The sequence below is a fragment of the Pochonia chlamydosporia genome, chromosome 1 (genome assembly GCF_001653235.2).
Source record: "Pochonia chlamydosporia 170 chromosome 1, whole genome shotgun sequence".
In the NCBI taxonomy this organism is placed as follows: domain Eukaryota; kingdom Fungi; phylum Ascomycota; class Sordariomycetes; order Hypocreales; family Clavicipitaceae; genus Pochonia; species Pochonia chlamydosporia.
In genome coordinates this window covers 3,399,720-3,421,238 of record NC_035790.1, presented here as the reverse complement: position 1 = coordinate 3,421,238, position 21,519 = coordinate 3,399,720, and the positions used below count along the sequence as shown (strand labels likewise).

The following is a 21,519-nucleotide window of genomic DNA, read 5'->3' as shown; positions in this document are numbered from 1 at the left end:
AAGGTGGGGGTTTTGTGAGCCAAGAAGTTATCTACAACTATTACATTATCTTTCAGTAATACTACAGGGATTTTGTAGCTTTCTTCTTGTCACGAGCAGCATTACCTATAATCATACAGAACAGTTATCTGTCTCATAAGCCTTTGTGCAAGGACTTCTTATCTCTAAGGCTGCTAGTCCTTTAAGCCTGTCTGTATTGACGTACACTCGTGAGGCGTTAGTAAATCTCGCGATCTCTTAGTACTTTAACCTTACCTATACCCCACCGGAATCCAGTTTCTGGGACACCACAGTTAGTTGGAACAAAATCTATCGTAGCTTACATGGTCTTAGTATCCTCGTTTCGTCGGTATGGTGAGCAAAGCCATTATGCTAAAGACGAAATGACCTTGCTTGAGATGCTATACCATAGAAAATGACCTATATTCAAAATCAAAAGTGCATCCTTATCCACAATCACGCTATTGCGCGTTTGAATTTGGTACCTGCCGATTCCATACCCCGCGTTTGCGGAGTAGAAACTCGGGGTTGTGGCTAGAGTATCGAATCTTGGGTTCTCGTATTTTTTGACCATGATTTCTCCACCACGATGGTGAAGCTTGGGCCTTGGCAGCAAGGCTCCTTCTCTATTCATGACTTTTTGTTGCCAACCGCATCTGAATACCAGCCATACATCGCTGAAGAGCGACGTCACCGGACGGGCGGGAGAATCTCCATGTGTCAACGGAATAAAACCTGTACTATCTCTCTGCATCAGCGGAGCGTTCCCTTTTGCTGAATGACCTAGCGGTCATTTTCTTTGATAGTTATGAGCCCGGTTTGCGAGCCCTACTGCGCATCTTAAGGTTGCAAGTTTGAGCCCTCTGCACGGAGCGTCTATCACAGAGCTTTTCCATCAGCCACAAAGGCACCCACACACATATAAAAACCACAGAGCCACCTACCGCCAGCTTTCCACAAAGGGAAGGTCACTACCAAACACCTAGGATGCAGCTTATCTGAGAGCCATCTAAGCTGGGGGGGGGGGGGTGTGTCAACGGAATATAACCTGTACTATATCTCTGCATCAGCGGAGCGTTCCCTTTTGCTGAATGACCTAGCGGTTATTTTCTTTGATACCATGTCATACCCCAAGGAAGACTTGATATTGAGTTGTACACGTTAATTTCTAGTCCAGTAGCTCCCGCATTGTTCTTTTAAACGACTTTTTCCAAGCTCATATATCTGTCATATATCTGGATTGTCCCCTCATAAAATATATTGTATCTTAGCCTGCACGAAGTGAAGTATCAGCCTTCGGCATCTGTTTGCCCAGTGTCATTGTTTCAGATAGTCGGGTCGGTACGGAGATACGGATTTATTCGACGTCAGTTCTGTGAACCTCGACCAGCCTATTTGTATTGTAAGAGACCATCAGGGTATTCCTTGGCACAGGTACCCCTGCCTCACCAACATTCTCCTCGGTAAAAACCCCTGCAGTGCTTGTGGTTTTGCAATACACAAAGTCCATTTCGGCGCTGGTCGGCATACACTGCTTATGAGCTCCAATCTGTGAAGTGAACACATTGGTATTCGTAACAGGAGATACACTGCAACCAGTAAGGTACAGCGTTGTACTTTTATGTTTATCCTGACACCCTTCTTCGGAACATCCGAATTGTGCAGTCACCGGATCATTGTCGGTCATACATATTGCCACCACCAGTCTTCCCCCCCCCCCCCCCTTCATAGTGACTGCACAGAGGAGCCAATGGACTTCGTATATGTTGTCACTGAGCCGGGAACCGAAAAGACGTAAACTAATTGAGATTTATTTGCGCACTGCGATTTACAGTTAGGCTGGATGACTCTTCGAGAACATACTCGGTTTGTGTCGGCAGTCACAGCGAATTACACAATGGCCCTTTGTATACAAGCAGTGATAGAATAAAGTGTCCGATGTCACAATACTGTGACGTCTGGTCTGTTACTAATACTGAACTTTTCCTTTCTTTTATTCAGGGACTCATTAATAAGCTAGGGTCGCACCCTGTCTTGATTATTGTAAGACTAGATGGAGAGTTTGGCCTTCGCTTGTACACTCAAAGCCCATTATTTCACACAGTGAACACTTTGGACGATGGCAGTTGCACTACTAACCCAACACGAGGGTCACCAAGTAATACCTTCTAGAGTTGTTGCCCATATCTGGGAAACGAACTCGGGACTTGCTTATACGACACATACTACACGCCAGAGCTATCCCATGGCGGTTATTACCGTTACCGCTCTAGCCATTCCCATCCTGATGACCATGATCATGTGCTCTCGAATGGTTTCAATCTAGCTATGTATTCTATTCTAGAAGAAGGGCAATGTGAAGTGGCCAGAGTTATGTTTGGCCGCCGTTAGACTTCATATAAATCGTTCCAGAAAAGGATGTCATTCAAAAGATCTTCAGACAGATCAAGCGCTGCGAAGCTCTCCCGCCGGGGGGTTCGAATCTTGACATGCACCTGAGCAGCTGTCTTCCACCCAAAGTAGCCTGCCATCTCCCAGTCAACAAGCCCAACGATCTTGTCATTGTTCACAATACAATTCGACAGAGTAAAGTCGTTATGCATACATGAGAGATCTGGATCAACATTATCTTCCCCAAAGAGAGTATCGTACTCGAGCTTCTGGATGCCTCGATGTGCTTGAGGATCCACATCTTCAATGATATAGGAGCGTGAAGTGCTTGAGGAAGGAGGTTTGACCTTGCTCAAGCTTCGCAAGATATTGCGTGCTTCATCTTTGAATAGCTGTTTTTGTGCCGCGGAAATATATTGCCATGCGATGTTGAGGCCGACACCAGCAATCCTCTCCTGCACCAAGACCTCCCTGCCATTGATCTTGCTTGCAAAGTAGATGCTTGGAACTTTGACATCTTTTAACACGGTTCTTGCCAGGGCAGTTGCCTGCACTTCATTTGCATCTGCGTAGGAGAAGTCTCGACTTGCGCGTTTGCCTTCAAGCCGAGGGTGGAGATGGCTTGACTTGATGATGACGCTACCGAGGGCAAATACATCTCGAGCCCCCTCTAAGCCCTCATATATTCTATTGGAAGAATTGCAGAGGTCAAGCACAGAGGTCCAGTACTTGAGCGAATCTTCTGAGACCGAGTTGGCGTGCTTGGGGTCCGGCTGGAAGTCGTCTGAAGCAGGAAAGTATCGACCATAAAGTGGAATGTCAGAGTATCGGTCACTGGCTGGTATTTTTGCCGGGTTGGTTTCGTATGGGTTCATGTTGAAGGCTGGTTGACGCACTATGCGGGATTGAAGGCTAAAGTGAGGGGACATGATACATCACGCATAGTCAATCCTGCCGTTGGTGACCGCCTCGTGCCTGAAATATTGTCGACGGAATATAACTTATACCATATCTCTGCATTGGCGGAGCGTTCCCGTTTGCTGGAATGACCGTTGGGTCATTTTCTTTGATACTCTCTCAAGCAGCAACACTCATTCATTCCTTGTGGCTGAATTTTCCAATCCCTCAGTCACTTAACAATTTCTAAATCGCGATGGCAAAGCTATATTAAGGACGCACTTGCGCCAATGTTCAGTTGACTACTAAGCAACCAGGAGTCAACTCAAGCATGAAGATATACTAAACTAGTGACCAAATGCAAGAGGGTGATGCCATAGTGGACACTCGTTAGATCCGGGCCATTCCTCCACGGCATTTTACACTCTGATTTTATTGACCCTGACTTGAGTTAGTTTGGATAAATCGCAGCCAACACTAATATCGAGCTTTGCCCGTGAGAAGATTGTAGTGTCTCAGACAGGAATCAAATTGACCAAGTCTTCCCTTCAAATACCCACAACAAATCCTCGGTTTTCACGTTCCGCTTAACAGCGGCGCAAAGACGTGACCAAGCGAGTTCCATATCTGTCCACTTACTGACATGAAATCTAGATCGCTGGTGTTCTTTCTGCCGAGTTTGTTTGCATGGCGATTGGGCTCACATACATCAGTCACAACTACACGTGGTATGACGCCCAGATAGCGCAGCTCTGTTCCAAGTAACCTTGGTAAGAAATCATCACCCACCAAGATATGTGCAATTATCAGCCCATTCAATCCATCTCACACAATACATCTCAAGCAACCTTTAAATGACATGTGGTCAAGCTCCATAAACAACGCAAAGCTTAAATCGACCTCATTGGCGATTTATCCCGAATCGGCGCCCAGAGGGTGGAGCCTCCATAGAGCCATCTGATCGAACCACGAAAATTTTCCCACAACATTGAACCTCACTCACCTATCAGCCATATAACACCTCAGCTCGCCGCATCAATTGAACCAGAATACACACCCAATCGCACACCCTCACCATGGCAAACCAAACAGCTGCGAGTGGCAAGTCGCCATTCGACAGCTACCAGACGTCTCTCACGACGCGGTACTGCAGCCCCGCCATGTCCAAGCTTTTCAGCCAGCGATCTCGGCACTCGACCTGGCGCAAGCTGTGGCTCGGCCTCGCAGAGAGCGAGAAGGAGCTTGGCATCGATACCGTTACCAATGAGGCCCTGGAGCAGATGAAGGCTCATCTTGAGGTTACGGATGAGGACTTTGAGGTTGCGCGTGTGGAGGAGAAGCGTCGGAGACATGTATGCATCCCCTGCTGCTTGACTTTGCTTTTACTGACGAGCTATTCTAGGATGTCATGGCCGTAAGCCTTACCACTAGTCATATATTTTCTCTAAACAATCTCAACTAAGATTAATAGCATGTCCACGCTTTCGGCAATGTTGCCCCTGCCGCAGCCGGCGTCATCCACTACGGTATGAACTACACATCTCTCATCACCTAATGCCATTCTCACACATACAGGCGCAACGAGTTGCTTCGTAACCGACAACACGGAACTGATCCTCATGCGTGACGCTCTCCAACTCCTAGCCAAGAAGCTCGCCAAAGTCATTTCCAATCTCTCCTCCTTCGCCCTCAAATGGAAATGTACGTAGCCCTTATCCCCATTTCCCTCCCATCCATCTAACCCAGTCAGCCGAGCCCACCCTCGCCTACACTCACCTCCAAGCCGCACAACTCATCACCGTCGGCAAGCGAGCCGCCCAGTGGGCACAGGACCTGATGCTCGACCTCCACAGCATCGAGCAGGTCATCAGCGAGCTCAAGTTCCGCGGCGCCCAGGGAACCACCGGCACGCAGGCGTCCTTCCTCGAGATCTTCCAGGGCGACTCTGCCAAGTGCGACAAGCTGAACGACCTGCTGTGCGGCAAGTTTGGCTTCCCGGGGTGCTATGACGTGTCTACGCAGACGTACACGCGCAAGGTGGACCTGATTATTGCGAATGCCGTCGCGGGGATTGGATCGTCGGCGCAGAAGATTACGGGTGATATTCGCCATCTGGCGCACTGGAAGGAGATTGAGGAGCCGTTTGACAGCTCGCAGATTGGATCGTCTGCCATGGTTCGTACGCCTACTGCCTTGTTTTCCCTATACTAACAAGTTCACAGGCTTATAAGCGAAACCCAGTACGTTACCATCAATCTACATGTATCTTTAGTCTGCCATACTAACCATCTAGATGCGTTCCGAGCGCGTCTACTCACTCTCCCGAGAACTTCTCAGCAAACCCAGCTCTTTCCAGGCCACACACGCCGATCAATGGAGTTTGTCCGCCCATCCCCTCAAAAAACACCATTCTAACCATCACAGTGGAACGCACGCTCGACGACTCTGCCGTCCGCCGCATCGACATCCCAGGTCCGTATTTCTCCCCAAATAACCCCTCCCTTTGACTAACAACCGTAGAAACGATGCTCCTCGCCGACGCCATCCTGATTGGTCTCGACAACATCACCGACGGCCTGGTCGTGTACCCCAAGCGCATCGCAGCACACGTCCAGTCCGAGCTGCCCTTCATGGTCACCGAGACCATCATCATGCGGCTAGTCGCGCACGGAGAGTCGCGACAGGAGGCGCACGAGCAGATCCGCGTTCTGTCCCACGAGGCGGGGAGCGTGGTGAAGAACGAGGGCAAGCCGAATGATTTGGTGGAGCGCATTCGAAACAATGACTTTTTCAAGCCTATCTGGGGGGATCTGGATGGCATGCTCAAGGCTGAGCTGTAAGTGGTCCCGTGTTGAACTCTGAGATACGTGACTAATGCTGGTGTAGGTATACTGGTCGTAGTGCGGAGATTGTGGACAAGTACTGCGGTCCTGGGGGGCCGGTTGAGAAGGCGATGGCGCCGTATGCGGATTACATTAAGGGTGTTGCGACTGCTGAGCTTGATGTTTAGGTATTTGTATTCAAGACGTTGACTGCGGTTTGCCATTCGCGTTGTGACTTGATGTTTAATCTGGTCGCTCTAGTGTCGCTTCTTCCAAGAGTTGATGATCAGTCGTTTAGTCTCAGTTCATCCAGTATCGCATGACGTTCGAGTCGAGGTGCATTTAACCCGGATACACAGCCATACCAGTTCAGCGGTAGCGCCTATATTCAGCTCATAAACCAGCTTCCTCAACACTCAGCCCAGGCCGATTCCAAGGCACCCGCAACCAAGACCCTTTAAACTCGAAATACCGCACACCAAACAATCATACAACTTACATCACAAACCAAGACATCACTGCACATTACACATCACTGACATCAATAACATCGCAGCACCAAAAGTCTCATCAAACCAGCGTTAATATTCAGATGCGCCGCATCAACGATGAATGAGCCTAGCTAAGTCTATAAAGTTTCGTAACGAACGAAGTTATCAACACCACGCCGTTGACCAAGGGAAAAAGAAAATGTATATACGGTGTGAAAGAAAAAGAACACCCCCAACACCGGCCGTTTGTTCGCACAGTACACACAAGCCAGGCTTAGAACTTGCCAGTCATGCAGTAGGGGCTGTTGTTGGCAGGGTTGACCTGGCAAGTAGTTCCGGAACCGCACTCCGTGCCGCGCTACTCCTCGTTAGCAATTGAGTCTAAAGTGAATGGGAGTGAAAAACTTACAATCCAGGCGCCGGCACCGCCGCAGACCTGCCAGGCCTTTCCATCGGAGGTGCAGCCGTAAGAACCGGGCGTGCAGGTGCCGTTGCCGCCGGTGGGAGGAGCACCGGTAGGAGGAGCCTCAGGAGTCTGCGAGGGCACAGAGACGGGGACAGACTGCGTAACTTCGACAGGCACATTCGTAGGCTTGGTCTGGCCGTTGTTCACGCCGCCGGGCTTCTTGGTGGGAGTCGGGTTAGAGGCATCGGGGGACTGGGAAGACGCAGTGGGCTTAGGGCTTCCGTTTCCTCCGTTTCCGCCGTTGCCTCCATTTCCAGACGAGGGCACAGGAGCAGGCGAGTTGCCAGCCTTGCCGCAGTTCTGACCGGTAGGAGGACCCGTCTTCTTAGACGTCATGGAGACATCTGGCCCGGGATCAGGGAACATGACATCCGTTCCCTCAGTAGTGCCACACCCGTTGCCGACATTCGCAACAAACATATCCGGACGGCTCTGGATAGACGCCGTGCTGCCGCGCTTCTTCTTGCCCGCGCCGCCGATAGTAACAACCGCGCAGTTCATGTACATCTCCCGATTACCAACCTGGTTGAACCAGGACCACGCAAAGATGGCATCACCGGCAGGCGTGTCCGACGGCACCGTAAAGTCGAGCTGCGAGGTTCCCGCCGCGGGACAGTTTCCGATCCACGAGTGGACAACCTTCCAGGTCTTGCCGTTGTCGAAGGAGAAGGAGGCCTGGCAGCTACCGCCGTTGTGGTTCGCGCCGCCGGTGATGGTGATCTGCTGCTGCTGGCCGGGGGTCCAGCTGGCGACGGACTTGCCAGCGGGGGTGCCCACGTCCTTGAGGTAGCCTTTGCAGGGGAAGTTGGAGCCGCTGGCTTCGAGGGGGGAAGTGTACGAGTAGTCGATGTTGCTGCCGCTGTTGGGGTTGCTCTTGTGTCGCAGGGGAGGAGGGTTGGTCATGTCCATGTGGGCGGTGGTGAGGCCGGCGGCCGAGAGGACGGAGAGAGCGGTTGCGAATGCCTTCATTTTGAGAAATGATGGATGGTACAGAGAAACTTGTAAATGGTACAGAGAGGGTAAAGTGCAAAAAAAATTGTTCACGATCAACGTGAATTCAAGGTGAAATTGTCAAGGAAGGACTGTAAGTGAGCCGGTAAGGAATGACGACTCTAGAGTCAAGAAAGAAAGAAAGGTCAACGAAGTGAAGGTTGATGAGGATGAGATGGATGGGATGGGAATGGGATGAGTGGCATCGTGGTGTACTTATATCTTCTTGGGTCGTCTGTCCTTTTTCGTTTTAGGTGAGTTGACCGAACTGTCGGCCGCGATTCATGATTTGGCCGACGAGGAGGGAGCAGTCCCGCGGTCTGTGGTCTGTACTCAACTCCAAGGATGGCATGGGATGGCATGGGATGGCATGGGATGGCATGGATGGTATGGATGGTATGGATGGTACTGTATGGATGGGATGATTCATTCTTGGCCCGTAGGACGGCGTCGGCCGGTCGGAGTGAACATTGAAAGCAGAAAAGTTTGGTAGAGCAGATCCCCTTAATTGCCTCATCCAGTGTGTATTATTGGCCTAGCAAGAAGTCATTGTTTCCTTTTTGGAGGGGGGCCGCGGTCGTGAGTGGTTCTGCGGTAGCCGCCAGGAGGGAACAAGTTGGTCGTGTGGATTCTCGACATGGAGTCTTGACATGGAGTTCCGTCCATCTTGACAGTCGGTCTTGACAGTCGGTCTTGACAGTCGACATGGTGGTCAAGGTTGGCGTCTCACCCTGGCGATGGGGGGCGACCAACCAGCCAAGACCAGACATGAATGGATGTCGAAGTTGTTCTGTTCCTGAATAACAGGGTCAATCCACTTTGGGGTTCTTTGGGGGTATTGCAGTTGAACGAGGACCGACTTGGCATTCACCTTTCTCCCTCTCCTTGTCGGGGTACGACCATGCATCGCCATCCACATCCAAGCGATTGGATCCCTCGCCAGCCACTTCGACACCTTCGGTTGGTTTTGCTTGTCGCCGCATCCACCAGTCGTCTTGGTGCCAGGGGTGATGAGCGACAGGGCTGCATCCCCCTCTATGCCCCGTGATAGGACGAGACTGAATAACCATGAAATGCATTGATGCACAAAGATTGCCTGCGATGGGGTGGCGGCGGATCTCTCCCTGCATTTTGGTGTGCATTTTGCTGCGGGGCCAAAAGGACAAGAATTGGTTGGACAAGGAGACGCCACTTTTGTGGCCACTTTCGTGCTTGCTTTGAAACCCACGGGGCCGACTTAGTTTGAATCTGAAACCCAATACTGCCTGCATGTCGATCTAGTCATAGGCATAGGGGCATGGTTGTTGATGCCAGCAATAAGACGTGAACATAAGTTACGTCAATCGAATGCCCACTTGGACTACTTTAGACGAAACGATCCCCCTTGAAGAACTATGCCAACAGCGGGCAGTGTTATTGACGGACGGCCAAGGGCCAGGATAAGGGGTACATTTAAGCTACGTTACATGATATGGCCAAATGGCTGTGCAAGACGAAAACTTGTTGGTAGGCGGTCGTCTTGGGGGCTAGGTATCGTGAGCATGGTCATGGATGTGTATGGCAGCTAGCCGAGTTCCAGATTCAGTTCAACATCTGCTTCTTTTGCCCATCTGGCGTGCATTCCGTGCCCAATTTAGAGCCGTGATGCTACCCATGATGCTTGCTTCCTTGATGCTGCACCGGAGATGAACGACTGGTCCTCATGGCATCAAGTTGGACACACATCTAATACGCTGACATCCAACAGTTCAAACTCATCATTCTATCACTGGAAGTCACTGGGTATGTTTAGAAACCTATCCCTCAGACAAGTCATGCTTCCTGACCTTTGAGCCAAGAATCAACACGTGTATCACATTAAGTTGCCCTCCCACCAACATGTTCATCGGGGATAACTCGTCGTAAACATTACGCGTAGATCAGGCACGCGGCCCGAGGGGCTCTGCTGACGTGCAGGCATCAAGGGTTCAATCGATATGAAGGCTGTCATTCAGCATGAAATGTCATGCGAGCGTATTCCCCCTCAAAGTGGCAGTGTGACAGTAGTCAGATACGCGTGCTTGCCACAGATGAGGAGAGGCAACTATATTCACAGCTTAGCCGAGATTTGCGCAAAAAGAGCCATCTTACATGTTCGAATGGAAATATTTTTGCAGCGGCCAATATTCTCCGTCTGGTGTCTCAGAATGTGGTTGTTTCTTTTGAACGGATGGAAACAAATGGCGTGCAGGGCGATCAGACAGCCACCGTTTGTTTGTGGAGGGCATCTGATTCGAGTGCGGTATGAATAGAAGAGATGGCAGACAATAGTCCAGTATTCATGAGAAGCAAGATTCAGCGCTTCTCGCACACTCAGCTGAGTCAAGACACTGCTTGCCTCGATGTTGTGACGGCTGTACTGTATATGGGTCATCTGGTTTCTCGTAGATATCCACGACTACAACAATAGCAAGGCGCCATTCATGATTCAAGACAAGATATCCCGCCAAAGTTGCCGGCCAGAAAAGTCCCTGCCTGGCTTAGGACAGCACGACCGATTGAGTTTGCCGAAATCTCCTCACAAGCGTGGTGGCTTTACCACCCCGATTCGCGAGACTACCACATGTGTACCAACGCCATTGACCTTCATATTCCATGTTTCCGGATCGTCAGCATGCGATACAAATACCCCTGAGATGCAGTGGCCACTGACGAAAAGGCGCTATGGTAACGCCATGGCCGCCACTTGAGACACAGACGTGAGGCTTGTTGGGTCGTTGGACCTGTGGCGTCCTTTCAATCGGCTTGTGTGAGTCGGTTTCGAAACACGCCCAGCTGGTGGTGTACTGGCTGGATTCGACTTCAAGCCGTGATGGCAGCGAATAGTATTGACGGTATACGGAGACCGAATGCCGTCGCGCCTCCAGATTCCTTCTTATTGTTCACAAGTTTCACTCTCGGTCTGGGCAATGCGAGGCGTGAAATGCTGTGCCTGCAGCGAATGCACGTACCTGCATGTGTTCAAACCGCCACGACGAAATGGAGTACTCCATGGCTTATGGTCGATGTCATCAGAACTGTTTTCACCAACCCTAACCCGCCTGTTCTCCATGTCAGTCTGTACATCAGAAGCCGACCGATATGCGCTGTGGAACTCAAACTCGTGGCCACATGGTTTGCCGCCCAGATGTCCACGTGAGGCCAAGTATATGGTATTATATACCATCATTCTCTAGACTAGCCCGGAAAGGAATAAAAACAAGGGAAAAGAAAGCGGTAAAACGTATTTTCTAAATTCTAGATGCAGAGCACAATCTTTCAGACCGAGTCAATTGTACCTCCCTGGCCTTCCCTTTCCGGCCATCACAGATCTTGGCATCCCGTTTCCACCACAAGAATGTCACTGAATGTCAGCGCATCTAGAACAGACAAATCCCTTAGTATCGGTTAAATCGTTGTATTTCCCGCTTTTCTAAATTCGGGTAGACAATACAATTAATCTATTCTCCGTGAATGACTCATATATAGCTATATGTCGATGGGCCGGAAGCCGAGTCAGTAGCGATAAATGTCCGTAGATGCAGATATTAACTCGAATCGACACTCTACCCACTTACACTGATTCGTGAATATCTTCACAAGCCTTGAGTAGCCGCAAACTCGGGGTGCGGAGAAATAAACTCCACGTCTAGACACCTACATAGCAATTGGATCAGACCACCTAACTGCATCCAGTGAAATGGGCTCAAGTCAAGTAGGAAAACATTGACTATCCTAAGCTAAAAGTTTTCAAGCCGCGAAACTGCAACTCTCACGTCAATTTCTGCCTAGGTTAAGTTACCAGTATAAGATAAGCATAGTAAATGGGCAAGCAGCTGGTCTTCGGAAAACAATCCTGATGATAATACACCTACGAGGAAGGGGTATGGTACACCTCGCCGCAACTTAGCAATATCAATGAATCAATGGACCACCCGTGGAGTACTAGAAATAAGAAAAATTATAAACATTAAAACTGACATGCTGCCAGCAAAAACGGGGTGATAGCACTCCGTCGGACTGATGTGACATTGCATGGTAATTTACCACATGCGCACGCATGTAACACCTGAGATGGAGGTAGGTAAATGAGTCAATAGGTCTTATAACTCAAACCCAAGGCGTATGACAACCGACATATCCCATTCTGATAACCCGTATTTTTAATAGGCAACGCAATGTTGTCACGAGACGTGTGTCCGCTCATTGCCTGTTGGAAATTAATATTAGCCACTCTTCCATAGTCCAATTGAAGAGATGAAGGGCTATTTACACTTTGCCTCGGATGTTGTCGGCTTTGTTCGGGAACTTTCCTTTTAAAAACGCAGTCTTTGGCTATTTTCTGGCGTCTGGAGTCAAGGTTCTCTAGGATTTCTAGAAAGGCGCCGCATGTTTGAGCTCTGCCACCATGCTCCATTTGGGATTGCGACAAATCCTTATATAGTCGATCGCTCTGGTGGCTCAGCTGGCTCCTAAAGTGGGAATCACAGAAAGTCTTAGAAAGGAGACCTACTGCTGAAACATGATTCATCATTTATCATCTACATCACACTTAAACTTGAGGTGTGTTGAATGTAGCCGTTAGAAATTGCACAATCCGTAGGGCTATATTTCTGGGTAGAAAGGTCCCAGGCCGCCTAACATGCCAACAGCGTCTCTAGCGAATGTATGAGGAGGTTTAAAGTATGTTGTGTGAGATGACAGGTTTGGTGAAAGAGCTGAATACCTTGGTGACCTGAGCAGCTCTTGATAAAAGTCTCAAAGTTCCTGATATATTCATAGTCGATTATTGTTTTAAAAGCTGGAGTAACTTCGAGGGCCAAGTTCCGTCTCTGCAAAAAAGGTAAGGATGTATTTCAGGGTGATTTTGCGAGTTGTTTTGACTGAGGTTATTGATCAACACAGATCAGACGAATTGGGCCGCTCCGTTGACCATACATCTGCTTCAGACTGATGATATTAACATACCGTCCGTCATTTCCGTCCAGGAGAACTCTTTCGGTCGACGTCGTGACTAGAAGACTGTTCATATGAGTTTGGAGACACCCGGGCGAGGTTGGCTTACTTCCAACACTAGCAAACTATCTGCAGCGAGGAAGGTAGTCTTTCCCACCTTCACAGGCTAACAGCATTGTAGGATCTGTAGCAAACTCGTGTGACTGAGTTACTCTCGCTCCTGTTTCGAGTTCTGATGTCCGTTTCGTCGCATCATCACCGGGTTCGTGCAAATGCTTTCACACCGTCCTTGATTTGTACTGATGGCTTCTGAGAGTTCCCAATTTGGCGCAAGAGTGGCCGAGTTACCGTTTAGGATCATTTGCAGCGCACTCATTGGTCCACGCTCTCAGAATGTCTGCTAGCTTATCGTGACAAAGTGGGGTGCCAGATCGTCAACGACTCCTCTTCTGGTCAAATATCAATGCTCCCCGTTTCAACAGTCATCACCGCGAGATCGGATTGCATGTAAAGCGGGACACCAGCAGTATTGACTGCAGAATTGGAAGTAGTACAAGAGGAGAACCGTTACTAGTGCTGGGAACAGAGGAGACACCTGGTGTTATTCACCAACTCCCGATCGACTTCATTGCAGAACCCCTCACCAGTGCCGACCTCGTCTCAGTGAACCTATCCCGCTTTCTCAACGAACTTTTGCTCGCCATCTTGGCCGAGAACAGATAGTGATCCGCTGCATCGTACAAGAGTCACATGATGTCAAATAGCGAGAGAACTAAGCCCCCACGGCCACTCAATCGCTTGGAGCAAAGAAAGCTGCAAGATCGAACGAGAGCTCTTTATGGCGATTCACCACCGCCTCAACGACATGCCGCCCCATATCCCGAAGGCGAGATCATCTATCACTGCAACGATAAATATGCCGTGCGACACGGCGATGCTGTCACGAAATATACAATAAACCCTCACGGCATGGGTGCGAACGACCATCCCAACGAAGCGCAAGTGCTGCGCTTCATTAAGGCACATACTACGATTCCCGTACCTGAAGTCATCAGCAGCGATTGGGACCGCATTACCATGACATACGTTGAAGGTCAGACACTGAAACAGGCATGGCCGGAGCTTACACCTGACCAGCGCTCAAATATCATGGCCCAGCTTCGCGACTATATCGCCCAAATGCGTGCCCTTGGTGGCATCCATCTCGGCCGCCTTGATGGGCAGGGTGTTGTGGTTCCCTGCATCATGACGCGCTCTGGCGGACCGTTTGGCACCATGACCGAGCTTCATGAGTGGCTTGTTCGGCCGCCGATGCGGTTACCAACGCAGTCGATGTATTGGCACCAGATTACGACCCAGCTTGGTGCTGATTATCCCATTGTGTTTACGCATGGTGACATTGCCGCACGAAACATTTTAATATCTGAGGGCCGTATCGTTGCTCTTTTGGACTGGGAATATGCAGGATGGTACCCAGAGTATTGGGAATATGTTTTTGCACTGCGAGGGATGGACAATATTGATTGGGAAACACTGGGCCAGCATCTTCCGTCTCTCTTCACTAAACGCTATGATTTCGAATATATCCTTCTGGAATTCATTCTCAGGCTTTCCTGATTTATCACTGGATTTCTACTTGAAACAAGTTTTTAGGTGGCCAACCTGTTGGTCGCCATCGGGTTGTCGGCTTTTGATATACTTTTCATAACTTGCATAGGCGTATAGTGAACACGTCTATGACGCTCACAGTCATTGAATAGTATCAGCCTGAATCACCCCCTTTTGTGCCTGGAATTGAGCACAGAGGTTAGTGGCGCCTAGTCTGGTCTCACTAGCACGATTGGAACTAAATTTGCTGGCACCGTGCCTTGTCATGGTATCCTCTCCTCAGCAGGTTCTCATTCTAGCTGAGACGACGACTGTGTTGCTCGTTATGGCTTCACGGTACACTCCGATTGGTCTGTGGGATTCCACCCACTTGCAATTTTGAGGCTCATGTCGATTGTTCTTGGAGTGCCTGAGCAGTGGTTCTGTGCTTCTTCTCCATAATGTAGCTACTACAAGCGTACAAGAACATTACTGCAAGGTAATTTGGCTAGGAAAAGAGAACTCTTTGCTAATGCAGAGAGATAGTCTAAGCTATATTCCGTCAGCAACAAGGGCTGCGATGGCAGGACTTAAAGCACTAGTTTATACCTACTCCTGAGCTCTTGGGTCATTAAAATTCCTTAGTTTGATCCAAGTCTAACCGTTCTTTGTGCCTAAAGGAATACTTAGTCTAATTTCCTGTCCTGTACTCCATAATCTGCTCTTTGTTCTATTCCTAGCGTTCTATGATGCCAAGTCGTGTAACCCTTGTGACTGGCTTTGTTGACAGAGCCGCACAGCAGCACCAAACACTAGTTGGCGTGACAAGGCAAGTTTACTCAGAATGTAAAAGCATACGAGAAAATGAGAACAAATTTACAACTATATTTGACTGAAAAATGTGATTATCAACCTTGTAGTGTTCAAAAAATGTTTCAAGCGTGAACAGGTATTCTCCCACGGGTCATTGTCCACTACTTTCGTATTTACTGAAGCTGCAATGATTAATACACCGTTTGTTTCAAGGATGTTTTGCGGCTGTGTAACCTGAACCTGCACACACACCATCTGAAGACAAACACAACACATTAAACCTTGGCTGCCAGCAAGGCTAGTTCACAAAATTCGTCGTGTGTTCACTGCATCTCATCGATCACAGCCCCGTTTTCTCAAAACATAAAAAGGTCACAACGCACCACTACGTTTACCGGAGAATTTACCCATCACATCACACACATCTTTCCTGCACAAACTCAGCACAAGTACTTCCCACCCCACGAGAAGGAGAAACAACCATGTCTTTCTTTCAAGACCTGAAAGCTAGGGTTCTCCGAACGCCCTCACCCCAACCAGGGAGCCGAGCACCAAGCCGATCAACTTCCCCTATGCCGTGGAACCGTTCGTCTTCAAATAAGGCGGAGCAGTCTGAAAAAGCTCCAGACTATCCATCTGAGAAAGGTGCCGGTGGTTCTTGTAAGGCCATCCCCGTAACTGAGAGACTTAATTTCATGAAACTTACCTGACGTAATCAGCTGCATTTAACTCTACGCCTGAAGACTCCCCGCCTCCATACACACCAACTGCCACTACTGCACCACCTGCAGTGACTGTCACAGAGCCGCCCAGGGAATTCTCGGACAATGACCGTTATGCGAACCTGTCAAATTTTGATACTGTTTTTCTCATCGATGATTCTACTTCTATGAGTTGGTCAGACAGAGCCGACGGTGTCACGCGTCAAGAAGAAGCACGTGAAGCTCTCGGGGCAATCGCAGAAGTTGTCGTCAAGTACGATGGCACCGGTATTGATATGCACTTTTTGAATCACCGGGCCACTAAGCAGGGGGAAAACGGCGAAATGGTTCTTACATCAGAACCAGGCAAAGCACCCGGCGGCTACTACAACATAAAGAGTGCGAAAGAGGTCGACGAGATCTTTACAAAGGTCATTGCTCGCGGCTTAACTCCGACAGGGAGCCGCCTAGAAGACATCTTCAGACCGTACAGAAAGGAAATGGCGGACGCCGAGGAGAGCAAAAAGAGATCCATACGCGACGTCCAACCTATGAATTTGATTATCATTACTGACGGGGACGCTACTGATTACCCCGGGACAGTGATACTCCAGATCGTGAGACAGCTTGAAGATCTTGACGCTCCATCTTTTCAGTTCGGGATTCAATTTTTCCAGATTGGATCGGACACGAAGGCAACAGAGGCTCTGAATGCACTCGATAATGAGCTGAAACATGGAAAGGAGTGTCCTCGAGACATAGTCGATACGACGCCCTGCCAGTGGGATGAGAGCGGACACGTCAAGCAACTTACCAGTGAGGCGATTCTCAAAGTCGTTCTCGGAGCTGTGGACAAACGAATCGACGAAATGAAGCTTGACAGCAAAAAATGAGACGTCAAGGAATGCAAGTTCGGTGCCGACTTTGGTCGGTGGAAAGAAAGGCAGGGAGTACTTGGAGGATGTCAAACTGTACAATAGCGTATTCATTGCATTTCAATGTTAGGTCGAGTTTTAGCAAGCGACCCCGTTATGCTACCACAGTGTATGTGCTTGTTGTGCCTATAATTGTCAAAATGTTTGTCACTGGATGCTTGTGTCTAGTTTTGTCCGCTTTCGGGGAACCTTTCGTGTCGTAGCTGACGATTAAAAACAATGGCATACACGCTGTTAGAGCGACAAAGTTATTTAAAGCAAAACCTCAGCCATCGATGGTTTTGAACAGATTGATTGTGTACCTTCCAAGATGAAGAATGGCGACTCTCTCAAATTACCCCAAATCTACGCATCGAGCACGGTTCGAAAAGAATGGCTCATCGACGACGGTGAGTTGAGCAAAGAAGACCAGATACGAGAGTATTCGTCTGGAAGCTGGAAAGCATCGCCGCTAGTTAAGAGTCGGATTGTTCACGCTGGATGCTCGTGTTATTAGTGTAATTGCGGTTAGCTGAACAATGCGACATATGGCTCAGACCGTGACCAAGGTTCAAAACAGTACGCGCATCGTGGTGTACGCTAGGCGGTGATCTAGTTCAAACACAAAGCGAAGATTCGACCATGTGGAAGGTTTTCTTTTTGCCGTGGATGTTACCCGGAAGCGAGCAATTTCGCCACATTGTGCCAACAGCAAAGAATACAGGAGACGTTGAGTTTTGCCATTGTCAAATTGTCAAAAGCGCCAGACGTCTAGAGAATATGCCTGTCATGGAGCCTTGACCCACTTTGTGACATCAATCAATGTTAGTTTGCTCCAATTGTGGCGGAGAAGATGGCTGTGTTGCCGCTTAGGGTTAGTTGGTGCATTCTCATTGGTCCGAATCGTGGGCTGACTGCCACTTGGGGCTGGGGTAAATACTCGCCTCAGACTCGGCCCCTTTATGGGAGACACAACATCACAAGGCAAATTACGGTCCGAAAGTGTAAATAAGTGTAGTTGCTGTAAGAGCAGTAGATATAAAAGAATAACAAACAACTAAATCCGTACGTGTATCAAAAACAAGTAATTCTCTCAAGAGACAAGAATAGATTATTCACAACTCTTCACAGAGCTACATCACCAGCATTCAATTTCATTCCATTTGACAAGACCGCAACTCAAGCAAAAGCCATGCCCACATTTTCCAATGTCAGAGACAAACTGTTCCGGAAATCCTCAGGTCGCTCTGAAAAGCAGCCATCTCCTTCTCGGGACATTACTCACACCAACCCATACACCAGCGGTAATCGTAAGTCAACCATGAACACAAAACCCCAGAAACATCACTAACCCAATATCAGCAACATTACTAGTATCATCATATGACGATGCTCCTCCCGAGTACACTCCTTCCCCAACCACCACACCACAACACCCAGCCTCAATCCCCAGAGAAATATCCGACAATGACCGCTACGCAAATCTCGGAAACTTCGACACAATCCTGCTCATCGACGACTCCGGCTCCATGGCCGGCAGTCTCTGGAAAGAAGCAGAAGCAGCTCTAAAGTCTATCGCCGAAATCATCACCAAATACGACGAGGACGGCATCGACATATACTTCCTGAACCACAAGTCCAAAAACGAGTCCGGCAAAAGCCACAAACTCAACGGCGGGTACTACAACGTGACTAGCCAACGAAAAGTTGAGCAAATATTCAGCTCTGTACGCCCTCGCGGCGCTACACCCACAGGAATGAGACTCGAGGATATACTGCGGCCGTACAGAAAACAATTACGGACGGCTAATGACGTGTCTGACGTAAAGCCCATTAACTTGATTGTTATTACGGACGGGGAACCAACCGATAATCCTAGACAGGCAATCGTCCCGGCGGCAAGGGAGTTGGAGCAACTTTACGCGCCGTCGTATCAAATTGGTATTCAGTTCTTTCAGATTGGTTCATCTAAGGATGCGACACGGGCTCTGAGGGAATTAGATGATGGGCTGAAGGAGGAGGGGATAAGGGATATTGTTGATACGACGCCTTGTCAGTGGGCGGATGAGCGGGCGGGAAGGGTGTCGGCTCTTACTGGTGATGCGATTCTTAAGGCTGTACTTGGTGCTGTTGATAAGAGGATTGACAGTATGGAGATTGGACGCAGGAGATAATTTGGTGTGTGAGTGGGTGTGCCAAAGGCAGCTTCGGAAGAAAAGGGCTGTTAAATGAGGCAGTTGATAGAGCGGGGTTTCGTGGTATATATTTCAAGATTCAACAAGATTGTACAAACATCTACTTGCTTTAATTCTTAAAGCCTTTGCTGCCCATTATTTTCGGTCTGTGGTGTTAGTTTAATAGCAAATAAGCACAATACGAAGTCTGCGTTTGTTAATAGTATCATCCTTCGATGATTTCCATATGCTACTTTTGGCTTCATATTTCATATCTAGGTTTTGTGGTGCTGCTATTTCCGAAATACATGTTCATCACTCACCGTGATCCAACTATTTCCACCACTTGTACCGAAATATACGAGCTCGCATCCAAGACATCCAAGACCTAACCTCCACCAACCACTGACGACGAGTCTCAAAGAGCAACCAAACAAGAGCCAAAATAGAAAACAACAACGGAGTCAGATAAAAACAAGCCCACCACTGTTCGGGGCCGATCCTCACGCCCTCCAGGTCAAACACGCCCTCCTCCAACACTTTCGGGCCGTCATCATCTTGTCCCGAACCCCAATACGTGCCGATTCCCATGGCGCTGGCCACCCACAAAGCCATCTCCAAGTCATTGCATTGTCCCTGGCACTCACCCCAATTATATCGTGCCGCGAGGAGTGTTTCCAGGTAGCCGTCTTTGTGACTTCGCTCCTGAAGAAGTTGCAATGACGCGGCAGCGCCAGCAACCAAGGCTGTGGATGTCGATACCGAAGAAACCGTGATGTTCCCTTTGCAGGGCGAGGTTTTTGACTTGTCAGCCGTGACCACGAAGTGGAAGTTGTAGTTCATATTCTTCAGATATTTTCGAGGGTACCGCAGTAGCTTGAGACGCCGAATCGCAATCGATGGCTGGATATTGACAGAGCAGGTAATCGCGAGATGGCCGCTCTTTTCCTTACCTGCTCCAATAACAGTCTTCTCCAGCTCGTCGGCATGACTTCCTGTAGCTCCGATGACAATCGTAGAAGTACCTTCTTGTGGTCCGGCACAGATACCGGCGACTGTCGCACCTGAACTCGATTCCTCTGCGCGGGAGTAGGTTGAAGTTGCTGTGCATCCATTTGAGGACACGATCAAGTTCTTCCCAGACTGGGTGACGTTTCCGGATTGGCGACAAGACACTGGATTGGTAGCAAGTACTGGAAGACAGATTGACACAGACTCTAGCTCTGACCAGAATCCCGTCGGTTGGTTGTAAGTTCGCAGACCAAAGGCTCCTGCGAAGGCCTCATACGGCACCTCGTACGGTACCCCCATGGCGGTGATGTTGACTGGAACACCTCCCATGCTATACACAAGATCTCTATCCTCTCCTATGGAAAAGGCATTGCTTTGGGAAAGAAAGGGGAGGACTTTCTGTAGTTCACATTCGGCCGTGGCGTTCAGTCCAATGGCAGACCCATTGCCCAACTTCCATACCAGCCCTTCGACAGAACCGACACCACCATCTGTGAAACAAGAGCCCTGGCCCTCCGCTGAGTATCTGGTGTGATTTGGAAAGAACCATGTAGAGATATCGTGCTCGAACGGATGCATTGACGGCGTCACAACCAATATGAACGACGCCGATACGATGCTCACAATGAGAAACCCTACAGTAATGTGCAAGTACCTGAACGTATCATATAGTGATGCGATACCGACAACAGCGCTGTTCTTCTCGGGCATGCGACTGATAGTCGGCCCAGCCTGTATCTTCTTCAGGTATACGATTCGCAGCGTCGAGGTTGCAGGCACGGATATGAGCAGTGAAACTAGACCAGCTAACACTGCGAATAGAAACTGGTACCTTGGTTCAAGGGAGCCTTCTCCTGGTTGTCGAATAGCAATAGGAATGCACCTAGATACAACCAAGATGCTGAAAAACGCCAACTGAACAAAAAGAGAGCCAAAGGCTCTAACTGCAAAGGTTTGGGGCAAGCTGATGCAAACAGACTTTGTGGGCGACTCATCGGTGGGACTTTCAGAGCTACCAGGTCCATCATCTCTTCTGGGAAGCACGATAGAGGGCTCTGAACTCGGCATGGTTGGTAAGCTGCTTCAGAAAGGTGTATGTTGCGTATCCAAAGAGCTTGCTGAAGAGCTGATCAGGCACGATCAGGAATGCCCATTAGCACGAGAACTAAGCTAGTCTAGTCAGAGGTTTGTCTCCTTTTTGTGCCTGACGGCAAGGCAAGTTGATGTTCTAATAGCATGGCTGTTTCTCTGTAACGCTGGTAACGGAAAAGATAAATGAGGGCGTATG

At 49.0% G+C, this 21,519-nt stretch overlaps 7 protein-coding genes across 7 annotated transcripts; 4 read left to right on the top strand and 3 right to left on the bottom strand.

Annotated features, from left to right (window-relative positions):
* Positions 1 to 2,387: 2,387 nt before the first annotated feature.
* Positions 2,388 to 3,266, bottom strand: VFPPC_00874 (PHD transcription factor protein; the record flags this gene model as incomplete). The annotated part of the gene is made up of 1 exon (XM_018280809.1): positions 2,388 to 3,266. The coding sequence occupies one exon, from the start codon at positions 3,264 to 3,266 to the stop codon at positions 2,388 to 2,390; it is 879 nt and encodes a 292-aa protein (XP_018149153.1).
* Positions 3,267 to 4,364: 1,098 nt separating this feature from the next.
* Positions 4,365 to 6,298, top strand: VFPPC_12920 (adenylosuccinate lyase; the record flags this gene model as incomplete). Its single annotated transcript, XM_018290697.1, has 10 exons — positions 4,365 to 4,640; positions 4,691 to 4,702; positions 4,760 to 4,814; positions 4,864 to 4,989; positions 5,039 to 5,463; positions 5,511 to 5,528; positions 5,582 to 5,666; positions 5,713 to 5,760; positions 5,809 to 6,124; positions 6,175 to 6,298. The coding sequence occupies 10 exons, from the start codon at positions 4,365 to 4,367 to the stop codon at positions 6,296 to 6,298; spliced, it is 1,485 nt and encodes a 494-aa protein (XP_018149152.1).
* Positions 6,299 to 6,875: 577 nt separating this feature from the next.
* On the bottom strand, positions 6,876 to 8,036 carry VFPPC_12919 (extracellular protein; the record flags this gene model as incomplete). The annotated part of the gene is made up of 2 exons (XM_018290696.1): positions 6,876 to 6,959; positions 7,011 to 8,036. 2 exons carry the CDS (start codon positions 8,034 to 8,036, stop codon positions 6,876 to 6,878), a joined length of 1,110 nt encoding a protein of 369 aa, XP_018149151.1.
* Positions 8,037 to 13,784: 5,748 nt separating this feature from the next.
* On the top strand, positions 13,785 to 14,648 carry VFPPC_00872 (protein kinase-like protein; the record flags this gene model as incomplete). The annotated part of the gene is made up of 1 exon (XM_018280808.1): positions 13,785 to 14,648. One exon carries the CDS (start codon positions 13,785 to 13,787, stop codon positions 14,646 to 14,648), a length of 864 nt encoding a protein of 287 aa, XP_018149150.1.
* Positions 14,649 to 15,913: 1,265 nt separating this feature from the next.
* VFPPC_00871 (von Willebrand factor) lies at positions 15,914 to 17,025 on the top strand (the record flags this gene model as incomplete). The annotated part of the gene is made up of 2 exons (XM_018280807.1): positions 15,914 to 16,091; positions 16,151 to 17,025. 2 exons carry the CDS (start codon positions 15,914 to 15,916, stop codon positions 17,023 to 17,025), a joined length of 1,053 nt encoding a protein of 350 aa, XP_018149149.1.
* Positions 17,026 to 18,238: 1,213 nt separating this feature from the next.
* Positions 18,239 to 19,220, top strand: VFPPC_15244 (von Willebrand factor; the record flags this gene model as incomplete). The annotated part of the gene is made up of 2 exons (XM_018292997.1): positions 18,239 to 18,356; positions 18,409 to 19,220. 2 exons carry the CDS (start codon positions 18,239 to 18,241, stop codon positions 19,218 to 19,220), a joined length of 930 nt encoding a protein of 309 aa, XP_018149148.1.
* A 333-nt stretch (positions 19,221 to 19,553) lies between these two features.
* Positions 19,554 to 21,299, bottom strand: VFPPC_12918 (hypothetical protein; the record flags this gene model as incomplete). The annotated part of the gene is made up of 1 exon (XM_018290695.1): positions 19,554 to 21,299. One exon carries the CDS (start codon positions 21,297 to 21,299, stop codon positions 19,554 to 19,556), a length of 1,746 nt encoding a protein of 581 aa, XP_018149147.1.
* Positions 21,300 to 21,519: the final 220 nt, after the last annotated feature.